Source organism: Cygnus atratus, chromosome 1, assembly GCF_013377495.2.
Source record: "Cygnus atratus isolate AKBS03 ecotype Queensland, Australia chromosome 1, CAtr_DNAZoo_HiC_assembly, whole genome shotgun sequence".
NCBI classification, from domain to species: Eukaryota; Metazoa; Chordata; class Aves; order Anseriformes; family Anatidae; genus Cygnus; species Cygnus atratus.
This window is the reverse complement of record NC_066362.1, coordinates 94568850-94585686: the sequence shown is the minus strand read 5'-3', so window position 1 is coordinate 94585686 and position 16837 is coordinate 94568850. Positions and strand designations below refer to the sequence as shown.

The window sequence follows — 16837 nt, the reverse complement described above, 5'->3', positions numbered from 1 at the left end:
CAGCTTTTCTCTTTTGATACCAATTTTCACTTCTTTCTTGGACAATATTTTAAGCAGTGTCTACATAAGCGAAGAGTAATGCTGGCTGAAACACATTAAAACTTAGCCACACCCTCTGAGTCATGTCATAGGATTTTCCTATCAGATTCATTTCAAAGATGTGTTGAATTTTTTGGTAACAAAGGAAATAGCTGTTCTCCACCCAAAAAATGTATGTGGTGGTTTGTTTTTTTATGGGGGGGGGGGGGGGGGGGAACAGCTTGCTCTGTCAGAATGTTTTGAAACCTCCTTCTCCCTAAAAGGTGTCTATTCTCCTCCTTTAGGAAGGTGAATTAGCCTTTCAGTAGTCTCCAGTATGTTGAGATAACAAATACCATGTTCTTCTTTGTCAGGCTGTTGACAGAAGTAAGTGGCATGATTATACTTTTTTTCCTTTTTAGTTATGGAAGGCCTTTTTCCCTGACTATAGCAGAAAAACAGGAGGCAGCAGCAGTGAAGCGAACTAGTCAGTGGCTTCCATCAATGCCATGATATTTAACATCTTATGGCACTTGTAGCACAAATATACCCTGATGTTACAAAACCTGACCCACACACAAAAATAAGTGGATGCTTGGATGTGTATCAAAGCGGCTGTACTTGACCTGACGGAGTCGATGTGTGCACTTGCAGCAATTTTACTGTATGTTCATACTTTTCTATTTTGGACTAGTATTAAAAATTCATGTTAGAAATGAAGACTGCTGCTGTAGGAGCTGCTATAAATGTATGCAAACGTAGTAACCAGTTATAGCTTCTGGCAAATCCTACACTGTCATTAATTGTCTGAATTTTGCTTCTATTGAAATAACTCCCGAGAAGTTCTGCTATGCTGGAGTCCTTTTCCTACTGTGCATCTTCTGGTTTGCATGCCTTCTAGATCTCTATGCATTGATTTTAGACTTCTTCAAGTACGTTCTAGTTTACAGGTACTGCAGTGAAGACCTAGGTAAAATTTGATTCCATTGAATCTGAAGTTGTATTTTTTTTATTTATTTATTTATTAGCTGTAGGGAATGGGTTTTAATGCAAAGGGAGTGGTTTTAGATATTTTAAATATTGTCACATTTGATGTCTGTTCCTCATTTTACATGAAATGCTTTGAAAACACAAAGTCCTGTTTCCAATTAAAAAAAAAAAATCAATAACTTCCAAGACATACATGGAAAGAGCATTTCTTTGTTTAGAAAGTTCAGTCCAAGTTGAAACTTTAAATAACGAAGAGTGGAAATAGTGTTAAAGAACAAGGGCAATTTCAACTTTGTCCTTCTGTTGCAGCTTTTGTAGGTGTGGGAAAGCACAGCTTGTTTGATGGGCTTAGTAACAAACACCCTAATCAGTTGCTGGAGAACCAGACAAATTCAAGGCATTCTTGGTGTTATGAAGTCCGTAGTGACAGATGTAATTTAGTGTCTTATTTTCATTAGCTTATTGATTTCATGTTTCTTCCTGAAACATACCTATCTGCTTCCCTATTGGAAAATAACCTTATCTGCAAGTAACTGTAGGAATTGATTCAGGTCTAATTTATTATTTTTAAAGATGCATGTAGGAAACATGGCCATGTGAAAGGAGAGAGAATTCATTCACAAAGTATCATAACTACTGTTGGAAATGTGCAATGCATGTAATTTTACAAAAGGCTCATTTTTTGCTAATAAATCCCCTTCTGGTTCCAGCAAGGATTTATGATGAAAAAAAAAATGCAAATCTTCCTAGTTGGAAACGCTCGCAATCTTACATTACCTGGTTAACATCGTATTATAAGCACTGGTGTTCTTGCTTTATTCTATACAGAAAGAAAGCCAAATTTAGCGTGTTGCTAGACTGACTTAACATGTGGGCAGTTGGTCCTGTTCAGAATATCAGTTGTGAGACGGGCAAATACAGAAGTCATAGTACAGAAGTGAAACTGGAACACAGAACACAAGCATGGTTTTAAGTAGGAGCAAAATTCTTTGTGGAATGAAACTGAAAATTTTGGGGCAAAAATTCATTTTAAAATTTTTGAGTCAGACATTAATGTAGTTTTTGAAGAAAGGAAGGTAATTCATCCTTCTATTTCTTCTATGAACATTTTTTCAAACCAAAAGGCAATGGTATCAGACAAATTTGTTGAAGACTTGAAGTTAAATTTTACAACGTTTAGAGAATTCACATTTTTTTCTGTGAGACTGAATTCAATGTTTCTGTACAAATAGTACTGGGTCTGGCTAAATAACAGTTTCTGGCAAACATAGGGACTGGAGAAATACCCAATTCTAGTTGAGGATTTGCTGTTCTCCTAAGGAAAAACAAAATTAGAACATGTGGATGTGTTTGTCTTAATCAATGTGATGTATCATCTGAAGCCGTTAGTACCAGAGCAGTCTGAAAATGCTGCTCTTCTATATTTCTACTGTCCTGTAGTGTCTGTATGGTCACTCATGTTATGCGGTCTGCCTTTATTAAAGGGTTATGCAGGATGTGTTCTTATACATGCTGCCATCAAATACAAAACACATGTACATGTTCCTTTTGCATAATTTGTACCTAGAAAGAAAGCCTAAAAGTTTCTCTACCATCTGTTTTCTTGGCTTGCTCACGTGATTTTCAACATAGTACATCTTATCTTAAACTTCTAAAATGAGTCATTTCACAGATCAAGCTTTCTTGGCTTCAGTGCCTTCTTGCAGAAGAGAAGATATTTATTGATGGTTTCTCCCTCTGCATTGTGCCTGGTAGATCTGGTAAGTGCGTGTCTATCTTTTACCTACATTCAGAATCATGTGTTTACTGCTGATCAATAATTAACTCATTGTTTGCCCATAGAAGTCCTTTCGCCCTGCGCTAAACAAAGTATGCTTGCTGGACACGTTGTGCATTGATTTGTGTGTTTGAATGAGAGAGAGATACAGACCTGTGTTAGGGCATTATTAGCAACCAATTCAGTAATTATTTTACATCTTTATACTAGCTCGCTATTAATCACTATAATGTAATTGCTGAAACTAATGGCAGTCTTTGGGATTTGACTACCTGATAGCACTTAAGATAGAGTTCGTGATAAAGCAGAACCAAGTTTGTTGTGGGTCCTAGTCTGTAATTTACAGAAAGTTGAAAATCACCTCATAACTCTTTTGAAGAGTTATCTGTTCTTGATTGCTCAGACTCAGCCTAGGCTATTCAGGGTGAAAAACTAGCAATACCAGTTTGTTTTAAAGGCTACTCTTTAATAGGACATCACTTCCTACTGCTGCTCTTTCAGTATGTTTTCACATGTAGTATAACAAGAACCAGCACCTAGGCGTCAGAACAGATAGTAAACTTCCCCATTTAGTGGGCTGGCTTTTATTGTTAAAAAGTACTGTTTACGCTTCTCTTCCCATGCTTTGTTTTTATTTTGCATTTAAATATCAGTACATCCCAAAGGTACAGCTTAGCTTTGAGAATAACTTTGTTCATTGTGCTGCAGATTACTTTGCAAATATAGAACACCCACGTCCATCAAAAAGGATAAAACAGAAGTAGCTAATTGATTATCAGTTTTGATTCTTAGGTAACGATCTCACATCAAGGGTTTCTAATCAGGTTTTCTGGGTATTAATACTTGGCCTGCACTTCTTTTGGTTTTTGTTGTGTTTTTTTTTTTAATTACAGGGAAGAATTAAGTATTAGAAACATACATATAAGGAAAAACTTAAACAGACCATCAAACAGTCAAGCCAACTTAATTTGTATTTTAATTTTGTCTCATCGGCCTATCACATCAGAGTACAGCGAGATCCTCAAATCCATCTATGGGAGGGAGCTTTTGGAATAGTGTTGTGAAGTCCAACGGGTAGAGATTAGACATAGACATGAATTAGTTTTATTTTTGATAGAGAGGTGTGCGGTATTTGTATATGTTTCTGTATGAATGTTTAAGAAGTAGAGACAAGCTGGCTTAAAAGTGAATATGCTTTAGGTTTACGAGAATGATAGGCGCTTCAGCACCAGCTGCTCCCCATCACGTCCAAATAGAAGGTAGGAATAACTCATTTACATGGAGATAGTGTTTTTGTTGTTGTTTTTCATAAAATCCAAATTATAGGCATTTTCATGCTGTCAGACTCTTAAACACCTGCACTGAAAGAGATCCTGAACCAGGGATGAAACTGGGACCAGAGTAGAAATAAGACAAATATTACAACTTCTTACTTTAAAATTATTGAAGCAGTTTGCTAAGGATTGTGGTGGGTTCTTTAATCAAATCAAGAATTCCTTAGTAATAAAATGCTATTGGACTGTGTTTACCTAAGATTTTCTCATCAATATCAGTGCACATAGTATAGTCCAACCTAGTTTTTGCTGGATTCTGGATTTTGAATCCATTTCATACATAACGAATGTGTCAAAGTGGATAATGGGTACAAGTGGTGAGCTCCATGCAGATGCAGTAAGAGGTAACTTCAGTTCAATATGCTGCCTTGAAACCTTTCCATGATGAAACCTTTCCATGCCTGTAGTCATATGCTGTACAAGTGATCATGATTGTTTTCAGGTTTAGGTATCAAACATTCAGAAGTTTGGTAAAGGAATATTTAGCTATTAGTCGTCTTTGATTTTTATTTCTTTTAACTGTTTCTCTATTTCTTCTAAGACCATGCCATACCTGCTGGAATAGAGTTACCATATGAGCTGCCAATTAGGCCATTCTGCTGTTGAACAACATATCAAAACTGGACTTCATCAGGTTTTGTTTTAAAGTACTCTGAAGTAATATCATCCTTATTTATGTCTGGATCTGGAATGAGATCGTTTTGGGTTTGTGTTTTTAGGTTATTTTTTTGTCTTGCCAACAGTAGCAAAGCATTCTTGTAAAACTGTTGTAAACTTCTATTCATGAAAAAAGTTAGATATTTTCCTTTTTCCAGTTATTGCAGTGCACAGGGATAAAGGCCAACAACTTTCTACTTGCTTTGACAAATTTTTGAACACTGGCAAAAGCAGAGAGACACTTTTGTTGGTATAGCTGACATTTGTAATTAGCCTATCAAAAGGTACTTTCCTAATAATTTCTCTTTAGATAAATTTTAACAGACCCTTACCAAGACAAGATGAGAAGGATTCTGACTACGCCCAAGTCTTCAGGCTGACCTGTTGGCTGCCACTGAGAAACCAGTTCATTATCTAGTATGAGTTTCTTGAGAATATAGCAGGAAAAAAACCTAAGTTGGCAATGTTAAGAAATTGGGTATGCTGTATGAGGTAACCTGAACTAGATTTGAACTAGATTTAGCTCTGCATCCAGTTCTAGTCCCCATGTCTAATCCCTCAGCATTTTGCTCTGTAACTGGGAATGTTTCCGCAGGCCTTAGGAGATGTTGTTGCCTATCTGGGAAATTTCCACTACGCCAAGTATGTGCCGAGTTTGTTTCCTGGTAAGACACAATATGTGCCCCCCTCCTTCCTAATCAAGTAAGTCAAACATCTTGTAATTGTAAGTAATCTAAGTAATTATTTCCTGCTTCTGCTGCTTCAGTAGACAATGGCCCAACCGCAGTCTGTAGCGGGGCTGAAGCAGCTTCTCTGTGGTGCACGTCTCTCAGTGAAGATGAAGTGGAGGAGGGGTGGGAAGGTAGTTTAAACATTTTTTTTTTATCTCTATTGGATCCCTGTCAGCAAGGGGAGGAGAAGGTGAAGAGCAGTGACCTGAGCGTAGTGAACACTGTTACCCTCTTGCGTCAGGATTATTTCATTTCTGAGGGGAAGTTGGGAGCAGCAACAGCAATAAAAGCAGCAGTTTCTGCCTCGTCTTCCAGAGCAGCATCTGCAGGCATCTCTACCATGACACTCCACTGCATGCGTCTTTTTCTCTTGCTTCTGCTCGGTTCATGGTGGCCAGACTCAGAGAAGCATGTGGTGGGAGCTGCAAAGATCAGGGAGCACTACATAGCTGCTCAGACCACAATTTGGACCTACAAACCAGAACCTGAGGAGAAGTCCAGGTAACAAAGTACACGTTAGGAAGGGTAAAATTAGTTGTCTCTTGTGACTGGAAGTGTTGTGATTTTCCTGAGGAATTTTGGAGCCCAGGAGGACCTCAGAGCCTGATCTGTTGACTTCAGAGGAGCTGTGTGATCTGAACTGGAGACAATGAAGTATCAAAAGCTTTTTGTTCGTTAATTGATAGAATTATTTTTATGTTTTCAGAACACTTTTGTTGAATACATACCAGGGCTTGTTTTTATCATCATCTGTGTCTGTGTTTGTCTTTTTTAATGTGATTATTTTTAGATACATAGGTTTTGAGCAATGCTAAGTTTAGCCATGATTTGATAAGATTATTCCTTAAAGTCTGAAAGCTTTCACAGATAGGTCCTAATTTGGGTGCTATCACTTTCACTTAAATCAAAGCCTGATGAACTTTGGAACTAGTTGTTGTTTCTGAGTTGTTTGGTAGTTTTTGTGAAATGTTCATCCTGAGTTCTGCTGAGCAAAGGTTGTAGGATCAAGCATTGCAATACTTTAGGTGAAAACACTAATTTCAAAACTCTTTTTTCATATAGCATTGCTGAACGGCCAACCTACATGCATACACAAATCAAGCATATAAAATAACTTCTTTGTATTACCACCGTTATGCTTAGAATTATACACACTGCAAGTGCATTGCTACAAATGACAGATCTTAGACCTGACTTAGAATTCTGTTTAAATTAGGCTTGGTTCTTATACTGGGTTTACTATAGTCAAAATACATAGCTTTTCATCATGAAGTGGAATGAAATGGTACAAATTACTGAGATTACTATTTCTGTATTGTCCTACATTGAAGGATATATTTGGATATTACAGCGTTTTTTTATATATCAGTGAATGACTTGTTTTCTTTATTTTGGTTTAGTCTGGGATTTTTTATTATTTTTAAATGTGTATTGGATTTCTGCATGCTGTGGCAAGGACACTTCCAATTCAGTTTTCAATTTTCTACATGTTCCTTTTTCAAAACTAATTCAAACAAAGTTTCTGTGTTTTCTAAAACTTCTCCTTGAAAGTTTAATACAGCCGCTGTGACCATAACGTTAAACTGGCAAGACAGAAGAATACAGGTTTTAAACGTAGGAATATGAAGCCAAATACCCTTTAACTGTTGACCTGGTCATGTGGATTTAGTATTTAGAACTTCAATATCATCTGCACTGAATGCATCAATATAAGCATCAACTACTATTTCATTAAAGGTCACGTTTTGGATAGATTGTTTTCATGCAGTAGAGATTCAGTAACTATCTCAAACCTGAGTTTGAGGGTTTTACTCTGTAATTAGGTAAGAGTTTTTCATGAGCAGAGCCTATTGAGATATCTCACATACGTGTTTACAGTAGGTTACATACTGCATGGCTCTAATGAACTTTGTAGAACTTTTAGAAATATTTAAATTAAAAAAAAACAAAAAACAAAAAACCACATAACTCCACAAAGATACTTACTGAGGAAGGGCTAATGGCTTGAATCCCAAAGGCATCTAACTTGTCCTGATTTCAATAGGAACTGGATGTGTAAATACAGAGTAAGAATCTGATAGTTTACTTTTTGGAGTTCTAAATAATTGGAGAGGCTGAAAAGAAAATGGATTATTCCTGAACTGTTTCCTTAATTTTCCAGTCATTCAGGCTAAGGATACTTTTCTTCAGCATCAGTCTTTTTATCTTTGTATAGGTTTAACAATTACCGTGACTGAGTGATATTTATAAGATACTTCAAAGCAGAATGCAAATGTAATATTTGTGCATGCAGTATTGCTAATGCCATTGCTGAAAGTTATGTAACTAGACTTGGTTGCATAGTCTGAGATTTGTGAAGTGTTCCTTTTAGCAATACAATGGGCATTAGTAAGTTTCCTCCTCCACCCCATAGTCTTACGTGCATATTCTATTGAACATTGCCACATTCGGGCAGTACCTGTCAATGAAGATGCATCGTGCCCTTCTCCTTAAGGGTGAAATTAAGTTTTATTGGTGACTTCAAAGAGGACAGAATGAATTGAGGCATGGACTGCTTCTGCCTGATTAGTTGAAAGAGTGTTGCAGAGGTATTTACAAAAGATCTTTACAAAAATAGATCTCCCCCTTCTGGATGCTGAATGCCATTGAAGCAAGTTCACTTGATTATCTCTGCTCAGCTTCTCTGTGCGTGAGAAACCCCCCAGCTTCCCACTATCAAACGTGCCTTGCTTAACTGAAAGAGCGTTACAAAAATAGTAAGTGGAGGTACTGTTGGATCCAGTCATTGTACATACTAGGAAATCGGCCCATATATACGAAACTAAGTACAGATTATTCTCCCTTCAGCCCTCATTTCATCATTTTCATTCCGGAAACGTTGTGTGCTGGTTTCCTTCTGCTTGCTTCAACATTTGCTGAGAAAACAGTGTGTGGTCTACTGGGTGTGTATTTCGTTTATGTAACAAGATTTGGAAGAATTGTCAGGTATCCCAGAAAGCAGGTTTTTTGGCTTTCTGTGAGCTTCTTAGTTGTTTTCAGGGAACAGTTTTATGTTTGTCTCAGAGGTCATAGCTACTACAGGTGCTTGCTGTTTATGCTGTTACGCAATCATCGTGGTAAGTCTTAAAGTTTAAGCAAGGAACTCACTAAAGAGAAATACACGTGTCTCACAGTGTTTTGTCAGATGCTTTCTAGGTAATTATGGTCAGGACATCTTCTCTTAAATGGAGGAAACAAAGATATCTTCATCACAGAATGAAAAGGACTATAGAAACCGCAAGCAGAATCAGGGATAAACTGTGCTGGGTACTGTAATTGTACATTTAATATGTATGAAATGGCCTAGCTCAAGAATGTCACAGAGACAATAGAGTAAGAGGGAGAAGGGAAGACAGTAAAAAGTGTTAAACCATGTGACTTGCCTTCAGCAAAATGTGTGTTTAAATGCAATTCCAGAATTTATTTCCTGAAATATCTGTTAAAAAGCACCGACATCTCTGAGAATCTGTCCTTTTAATATTTTTTTTGCAATTCTTCTGATTTCAGATTGGCACATTCCGATCCTGTGTTTAAGAAAATTTCTTACAGAGAATATGAAGTGGATTTTAAAAAAGAAAAGCCAGCAAATAAGTCTGCAGGTAAACAGGAAAGAAAAGTTCTGAAGTATTTTGGTTTGTTGGTTTTAAAGCCAGTAACCTGCTAAGCAAGCTTGTTCTTGCACATTTAACCAAATAGACACAGGGGTTGAGGTCTCTATCTACAGTGCACTAGGCTTTGAAAGGCCATTGAGAAGCTGGATTTTTCAGAGGCTAGGTCTCAGTGCTATCTGCAAATAAATTGCATGGTACAGAGCTGTTCCCTTCATTTTCAGCATCAGATGAAACCTGCCATACACATTTAGAATTGCATGGCACAGTGACAGCGATGACACCAATAAATTCATGTGGAATTAGCCTAAGGTCTGAGACTAAATATGTTTCTGATAGATCACTGGAAAGGAAGAGACAAACTGTGAAGTCAGGTGTGAAAAAATATCCCCTTGCCTTTACTGTCCACTACTGCTTGAAGACACTTTAAATGGATGGAAGCAAATTCTTGTACTTATGCCATACATGTGCTTGTACTTGTATTCTGATACTTATGCAGGGTACTTATATAGTCTATCTGTGCTTCATATTAAGGAATAAAATAACTTCTAGATGGTTAAAACCATCTAGATTTCAAAGTAAATGTGAGGTTGGTGATATCAAATTGTTACAAGTCAGCCTGAAAGGTCTAGTCTATGATCCGATTCTTCCCAGATGTGTGTTCTCCTGTACTTTCTGAAAGTGCTTTTTCTTTACAGAGGAAGAAATTTACAAAATGGTTTACAAGAAAAGAGTAACAGTCCAAAGGTTGCCTTAGTGATCCCTTTTAAGACGGGATATAAGCCCCTCTTAAAACCTGTTGCAGGCTATGCGTAAAGAAATTGCAATATGAAACCAATTATTTCGTTGGATTACGTGTTTGGATCTTTTTGTCCTGTGACTTATGGCATTGAGAGTGCTACTTAAATGTTTGAATGCCTTTCTAAACTCTTAATCTGCCTTCCTGAAACTCTATGATTGAATTGTATGTGAAGGATCCCTAGAAATTCCCAATGATCCTCAACGTGAACCTTTTGATAAATACTCTGTACCTGGAAAATAGCCTTTTCTTTAAGTGTTAGTTTCCAGATACACAATTTATAACATTACTGACTTTGAACTGCATGTTTTACACCTCCCATGTCCCTTTTTATGGGTAAATGTGCATTGCAGTGGTATTATATTCCCGTCTATATTTTGTGCAACTTGTACTTTAGCAGAGGTCACATTCTCTGCTGGAGAAGAACTCTTCCTTTCTCTAAACAGACTGTTTTGCTCACAGCTTCCTCTTTTCTTATCTTGAATATCTACAGGACTTCTCGGACCAACTCTGCGTGCTGAAGTCGGAGATACTTTAGTAGTTCACTTTAAGAATATGGCTGACAAGCCGGTCAGTATTCATCCCCAGGGCTTAGTTTACAATAAAAAGGCAGAAGGTAAATGCTATAAAAGATCCATGTTTTCTTCTTGTAGACTATTGCATGAAATATAGAAAGGGTCCCAGACCAATGTTTGGGGTTATGTGTAACACAAATATATGTTGATCGTGGATTAAAACTTCACACTCAGTTAGCTCCTTGTTCATCGGTATAATACTAGGAATATGAGTGTCTTCTGACATGCACATTCTCCTGACCAGCTCCCCTGTCTGTGTGCTAATACTTTTTGCTCCTCAGGAACCTGAGGAAGCAAAGGGAGTTGAAGGGCAGTGGGCTGTATTTTCCAGCAGAACCTGAACGTACATGTTTGGATAACACTGATATAGTCCAATGGTTTTCCAGAGTACAACGACTGAACCCCATTTGGGCAGAACTAGCTTTTTATCACTCAACTTCATGCTGTCTGGCCATTTACCTTCATCTAATAACCAAATAAAGAGTAGAATGGAATTTAATGTTAGGACAATTTAAGGGGTAGTCAGGGATACTACTTCTCAAAGAGCTCTAGCTGTGGATATTCTGGCAAGGAAGAGGGTGGCCCAGGACAGTGTTGAGGCTAGAGTTTCTTTAGGTCTTCTGGACTTTCCTTCCTGGAGCAGGTTTTGATGAAGGAGGAGGAAGAGAAAAGAATTGTAAACTTTAAAAGCTTTTCAGAACAATACTGATCTAGAATTGCAGAAGCAAACACTGAGAAAGCAAATAGTCCATGAATGGATTTGTACATACATGGGGATCTGACAGCTTTTGACCTTTGAATCGAGTAGGTGGTTAGCTGTATGTGAAGCAAGTGAAACTCAGAACATTATCTTGCTCCCTCGCATACTGTTTGGAGTGAAGACCCACAAAGTTTTCAGAGACGATTCATCCTGTAATTGCAAAACGATTTATTTTAGGAAACGTAAACTCATTGATGCAGTTTATGATCTCTTTTTGCTAGTCTACAAGCTGACAGTTAAATGTCAGCACTAACACAGTGAGTTTGAGTGACTGACTGTGTTTCTTGGATTGCCTTGCCCTAGGTGCTGAACCAGAGCTCTAACCTGCAGTTTTCAAATTTATTCAAGGCTTTATTTATTATATGACTGCAAAAGGAGTTTTGCCTTCATCTCATGGGGTTGGACAAAATATGTTATTGAGTGTGATAGGTAACTCAGTTTGACTATGCTATCAATATGTCTTTTGCACCTAGAATTTTCGTTCTCTGACTCCCCTTTGTCATATCATATTGGGGAGGGGGGTACTGTAGGCGTAGATATGAGAGATTACTGATATCCAGTGCACAGAAAGTCTAAAGCAGCAAGCCAGTGCTAGCCTGCATGATGGCTTTATTAGAGATGATTAGAAAGATGACAAAATGGGTAGTATTCATCCACAAATACATCCACAAAGGATAAGTGAGCAGAGACAGCTTCATGCCATCGTAACCCTGGTCAGACCATTGAAGAGCCCCACCTTTTGGCAGTGAAAAAAAGTCCTAGAAAATTTTAAATTTGTAAGAAACAGAAGAATTGAATAGGTACTCTTCCCTATGCTACTCTCCACAATGTGAATAGAACCATGAGTCATTCCTATGTATATGAACCATCATAAAGGCAAGAAAGAAATCAGACTTTTGGAATTGATTGTATGAGCTTTAATTACCTCATGCTTTAATTATTCTTTATCTTCATGTGACCCTACTGGCTTTTCTTGGCAGGCTCCCTGTATGACGACAGGACATCATCTGTAGAAAAACAAGATGATGCTGTGCTTCCAGGCCACGTCTACACATATGTGTGGGATATAACAGAAGAAGTTGGTCCAAGAGAAGCTGACCTTCCATGTCTTACTTACGCTTATTATTCTCATGAGAATGTGGCAATGGATTTTAACTCTGGTCTGATTGGAGCACTGCTTATCTGCAAGAAAGGTAATGAAATGCTTTGACTACTGTAAGGTAACGTAGGCTTATTTTTTAATAACTTTAAGGTTGTATGTTAATGAGGCAAGATATATTATTTTTCTTTTTTACATGTAGTGTAAAGGAAATGGTTTTCAGCATCCTTCTTTCAGACATTGAAGTTTTTACATATCAGTTTTTTGCAGATTCATCCTATAATTGTACGATTATAGTGCTATTAGTGGAAATATTTGCTTGTATTGATTGCGTTTTCAGTTCAGATTGTATAGTTCAGTTTTAGCCATTAAATATCTGATCCCCAAATTCCTGTCTTAGAATAAATACTTTTCTTTTAAAGCTTCATTTGAAATAGTTTAACCATTCTGGAGAATAAGGGACAGAAATAATCATTGTTTTATTCGTACCTTTTAAAGACTCTCTGATCAAAAAGCCCTAGCACTCTGTTTTGTAAAAAGGATTTGAAATCACAGAGCAGCATCTTTTGCTAGTCATTTGAAAATATGGCCATATTTGAGCAGATTACAAGTCCTTGAAAATTGCTTATGCATGTGATCACAGTTTGTCTCTCAGCAGTTTCTCTGCCTTCTATCTTCACTAATACAAACTGGTGTCTTGTAGGACATGTAAGTAACCTCTAGGTACGTGTCACTGATTTGAGGGAAGTCTGAAACAGCCTAACACTGTGTAAGCTACTTAACCTACTTGGTGGTCCTTTAAATCATAGATTTTTCTGTTAGATATTCTTTTTTTAGTAAAAGTTTTGTGAGTTTCTGATCATCTTTCCCTGCAGTTCAAGTCAAACATGTTGTATAGACTGCAAACTGCATGGACTTGGATCTTGACCCTTTCCTGTACAAGGAAAAGATTATACAAGGGCACTCTTCTCACTGACAGACATCTGTTCAAATGCAGAGCTTTCCTACTCATTATTACTGAAAAGGAGTGTCACTAGTACTAACCGTGATCCTCCTGAAGTTTTATTTATTTATTTATTCATTGAGAATTGGTGCTTTTAGTATTAGAATACAACACAATACTTAGTTGGAAGGGACCTACAAAGATCACTTAGTCCACCTGACTGACTGCTAACTAAAAGTTGAAGTACATTATCAACAGCATTGTCCAAATGCCTCTTGAACGCTGATAGGCATGGGCATCTGCCACCTTCCTAGGAAGCTTCTGTGTTTGACCACCCTGACAGTGAAGAAATTTTTCATAATGTCCAGTCTGACCCTCCCCTGGTGCAGCTTTGTGCTGGTCCTGCACATCTGCACAGCATCAAGACTTTTTCTTTTTCCAGTTGTGCCCTATCTAACAACCTGACTTGGGATAGGCAAGCATTTGGGAGGGGACACAGCTGACGAGCTGATCCAAATTGGCAAAAGGGATATTCCCTACCATGTAACATCATGCTCTGCAATAAAAAATGGAGGTAGAGGACAAAGAAGCGGTGGGTGGAGGTGGGATTGGCTTCCAAGGTGAATTTTGCTCAGACTGGCTGGGCATTGGTCTGCCTATGGGAACTGGTGAGTGATTTTTTTGTGTCACTTGTTTGTTCATTTTTTCCTTTTTCCCTAAACTACCTCTGTCTTGACCTACAAGGTTTTTTTATTCTTCTTCCTGTTCTCCCATCCTGCTGCAGGGAATGGGCAGGGAGTAAGCAAGCAGCTGTGTGGGTGCCTGGCTGCTGACTGGGGTTAACCCACCACAGTCTGACACATTATGAGCATCATAGGTTGTGTAATGTGGGAAGGTTATAAAAGGGGACTTTTGAGTTAATACATTGACTGAATATTCTTTGCATGACAAGCAGATAAATTCCTCTGTTGATCCGAGACTCCTTCTTTGCAAGAATACAGGAGTTTGTAGCCTCATAAAAAGGAAAGAATTATATAAAGATAGCTGTTTCCACTGCAGGTGCTTCCTCCGAAGTAGAATAATCTGCAAGCTCCCAAATTTTTAGTTCCGGCAGTCCAAATAACATACATTTTAGTCTTGAATTATGTACATTTACTGAAAGTAGCAAATTGAAGTTCTTGATCTGAGCAATCTATAGAAAGAATCGATGAAATCACACCAGTTCTGTGTGGCAGTTAATTATGCCTAAAATTATTTCTGCTTATGGATAGAAATCTCACCTGCATCACAAACTCAACTAGATAGCTTTGTATAACTGATCCAATTCTGCAGTATTTGTGATTCTTTTGTACGTAGAAGTTTTTTGCTTTTTAAAGGAACTGATGATCTTATTGTGGTGCTTGAAAAGGCAGTGTTCACACTGCAGACAGCTCAGACATCATTCTTCTCCTTGCCTTGTAATCTCAGAAGAGAAGCCAGAGTCTGATTGTGGACAGAAGGCTGTTTGATTCTACCATTCATTAAGGTGATATCTGCAGCACATTGCCAGAGTTGTCTGAGTCAATTAATTGCATGTTTTTAATCTTCCCTTGGATATTAGAGACTTTTGGTTCCATGGTTACCCAAACCCAAAAGCATTGGAGAAGTAAAATCACTTTATGATCATTATTAAGATCTTTGGTTCTTGGGCAGGCTCAGCCAGCACATGGTAACAGATGAAGCAAGCTCATTAAATACACAAAAACGCTGTTACACTGATGTGGAAACTACTCTACTCCTGCTTGAAATTGAGATCTGTTGTTTCTTTCTTCTTCATAGGAAGCCTCAATGAGGATGGGTCCCAGAAACTTTTTGACAGGGAGTATGTACTCATGTTTGGTGTGTTTGATGAAAACAAGAGTTGGCAAAGATCAGCATCGCTCAAATACACAATTAATGGGTATGCTAATGGAACGTTACCAGGTACTACCCAAAGCTTGTGTGATGTGAAATGAACATTAATGAAGACTAAATATTGCGTTTAGTGTTTTTTTTTTTTTTTTGTTGTTGTTTTTTTTTTGTGTGCAAGAGAACAGGAATGTAGAGGAATTGGATACAGCCTTTTTTAATACATATGCTGCTAGAAGGAAGTTATGCCATATTGCTGATAAGAACAGGATTACTAACTTAAAAAATAAAATATTTTTTAACTCAGGTAATGGGGAAATAGTGATCTGGCTAGGTAAACTGCTGATTTTACAGCATATGGAACATAGCAGATGGAAAACTTCCTGTAAGTGGAAAATCGGTTGCTGTTAAATCAGATAATTAAGTGGGAAGACCTTGAGGGTAGTAATAGGACTATTTTGTTGCTACTGTTTCCTCTTCTCTTAAGGAACTACTTTCATATCTCCGTCCAGTCTATTGAGCAAATACAAAAGACTGTTTAGAGGTTTTTGTTTGTTTGTTTGTTTGTTTGTTTTTGTTTTTGTTTGTTTTTTTAAATTCTGGAGAGGGTAGTTACTTTCACTACACGGAGCATCGCTCTTTAGCGTGGGTCCTTGTCATTTTTTCAAACAAGGACAGGTTGGGGTTGGCTCTCTGAAAGAGAGCTACTGGCTTTCTTCCTCCTTCTTAATCTCACTATATGTCAGGTTGTCACTTGCACGTAAGATTTAAATATCTATCTTCCACTGACCTTACAGAATTCTGGTACCTGTTTCATTTACAAGGTTCTGAAACTTCCTCGTTGCAATTGCAATCACAGATATCAGAGATTTATTTAATGTTTTGAGCAAAGACTCATATTACACTTAGTGTGGCATGGGGAATTTGTATCATTTGCCTATATTCTGAACACTACTTCACTTTTCTTTCAGATTTAGAGGCTTGTGCATATGACAACATTAGTTGGCATTTGATAGGAATGAGTTCCAAGCCAGAAATTTTCTCCATTCATATCAATGGCCAGGCCATGGAGCAAAGACATCACCGAATTTCTACTGTTAACCTAGTGGGTGGAGCATCAACCACAGTAAACATGACAGTGAGCGAAGAAGGAAGGTGGCTGATATCTTCTCTTGTCCAAAAGCACCTGCAAGGCAAGGAAACATCTATTTATTAGACAACTGTAGAGTTGTCCTCTTCTTCTTTATGTCCCAAAGAACTTCTCCTGTTCTGCAATGGTACAGTAACCATGTTTCAGCTGGTTGTCATTTCACTAAGAAACCAGCAGAGAACAGGGCATTTTGTTGGAACTGGAACTGTAAGATGAACTAAAAGGTGTTCTTACCTGCAGCTTTACTGCTGTGTGCAGATCACAGAGCAGCAGCGAATCTGAACTTGAGCTTCTAAGTCTGTGAGCTGCTCAGATGAGCAACATTATAAAACAAGTGAGGAACTGCCTGTTTCCTGCGAAACTGAGCGCTTTTAGCTATGGACTACTCAATCTAATGAAAATATTTGCTCCTTGTCATTTGAAAGTGGGTATAATTAGGGATCAAAACTCTGTTTTAAAGAATGAGAGAA

The 16837-nt window shown here is 37.8% G+C and overlaps 1 protein-coding gene across 1 annotated transcript in view; it reads left to right on the top strand.

Moving 5' to 3' along the window:
• Positions 1–5278: 5278 nt before the first annotated feature.
• The window catches only part of F5 (coagulation factor V), a 35205-nt gene continuing 23646 nt past the window's right edge, over positions 5279–16837 (top strand). Inside the window, exons 1-7 of the mRNA XM_035540340.2 lie at positions 5279–5441; positions 5543–6008; positions 9054–9145; positions 10447–10569; positions 12269–12481; positions 15149–15292; positions 16189–16410. Of these exons, the coding sequence (XP_035396233.2) occupies positions 5360–5441; positions 5543–6008; positions 9054–9145; positions 10447–10569; positions 12269–12481; positions 15149–15292; positions 16189–16410 (1342 nt within the window). The 5' untranslated portion in view covers positions 5279–5359. The remainder of the gene's footprint in view (positions 5442–5542; positions 6009–9053; positions 9146–10446; positions 10570–12268; positions 12482–15148; positions 15293–16188; positions 16411–16837) is intronic.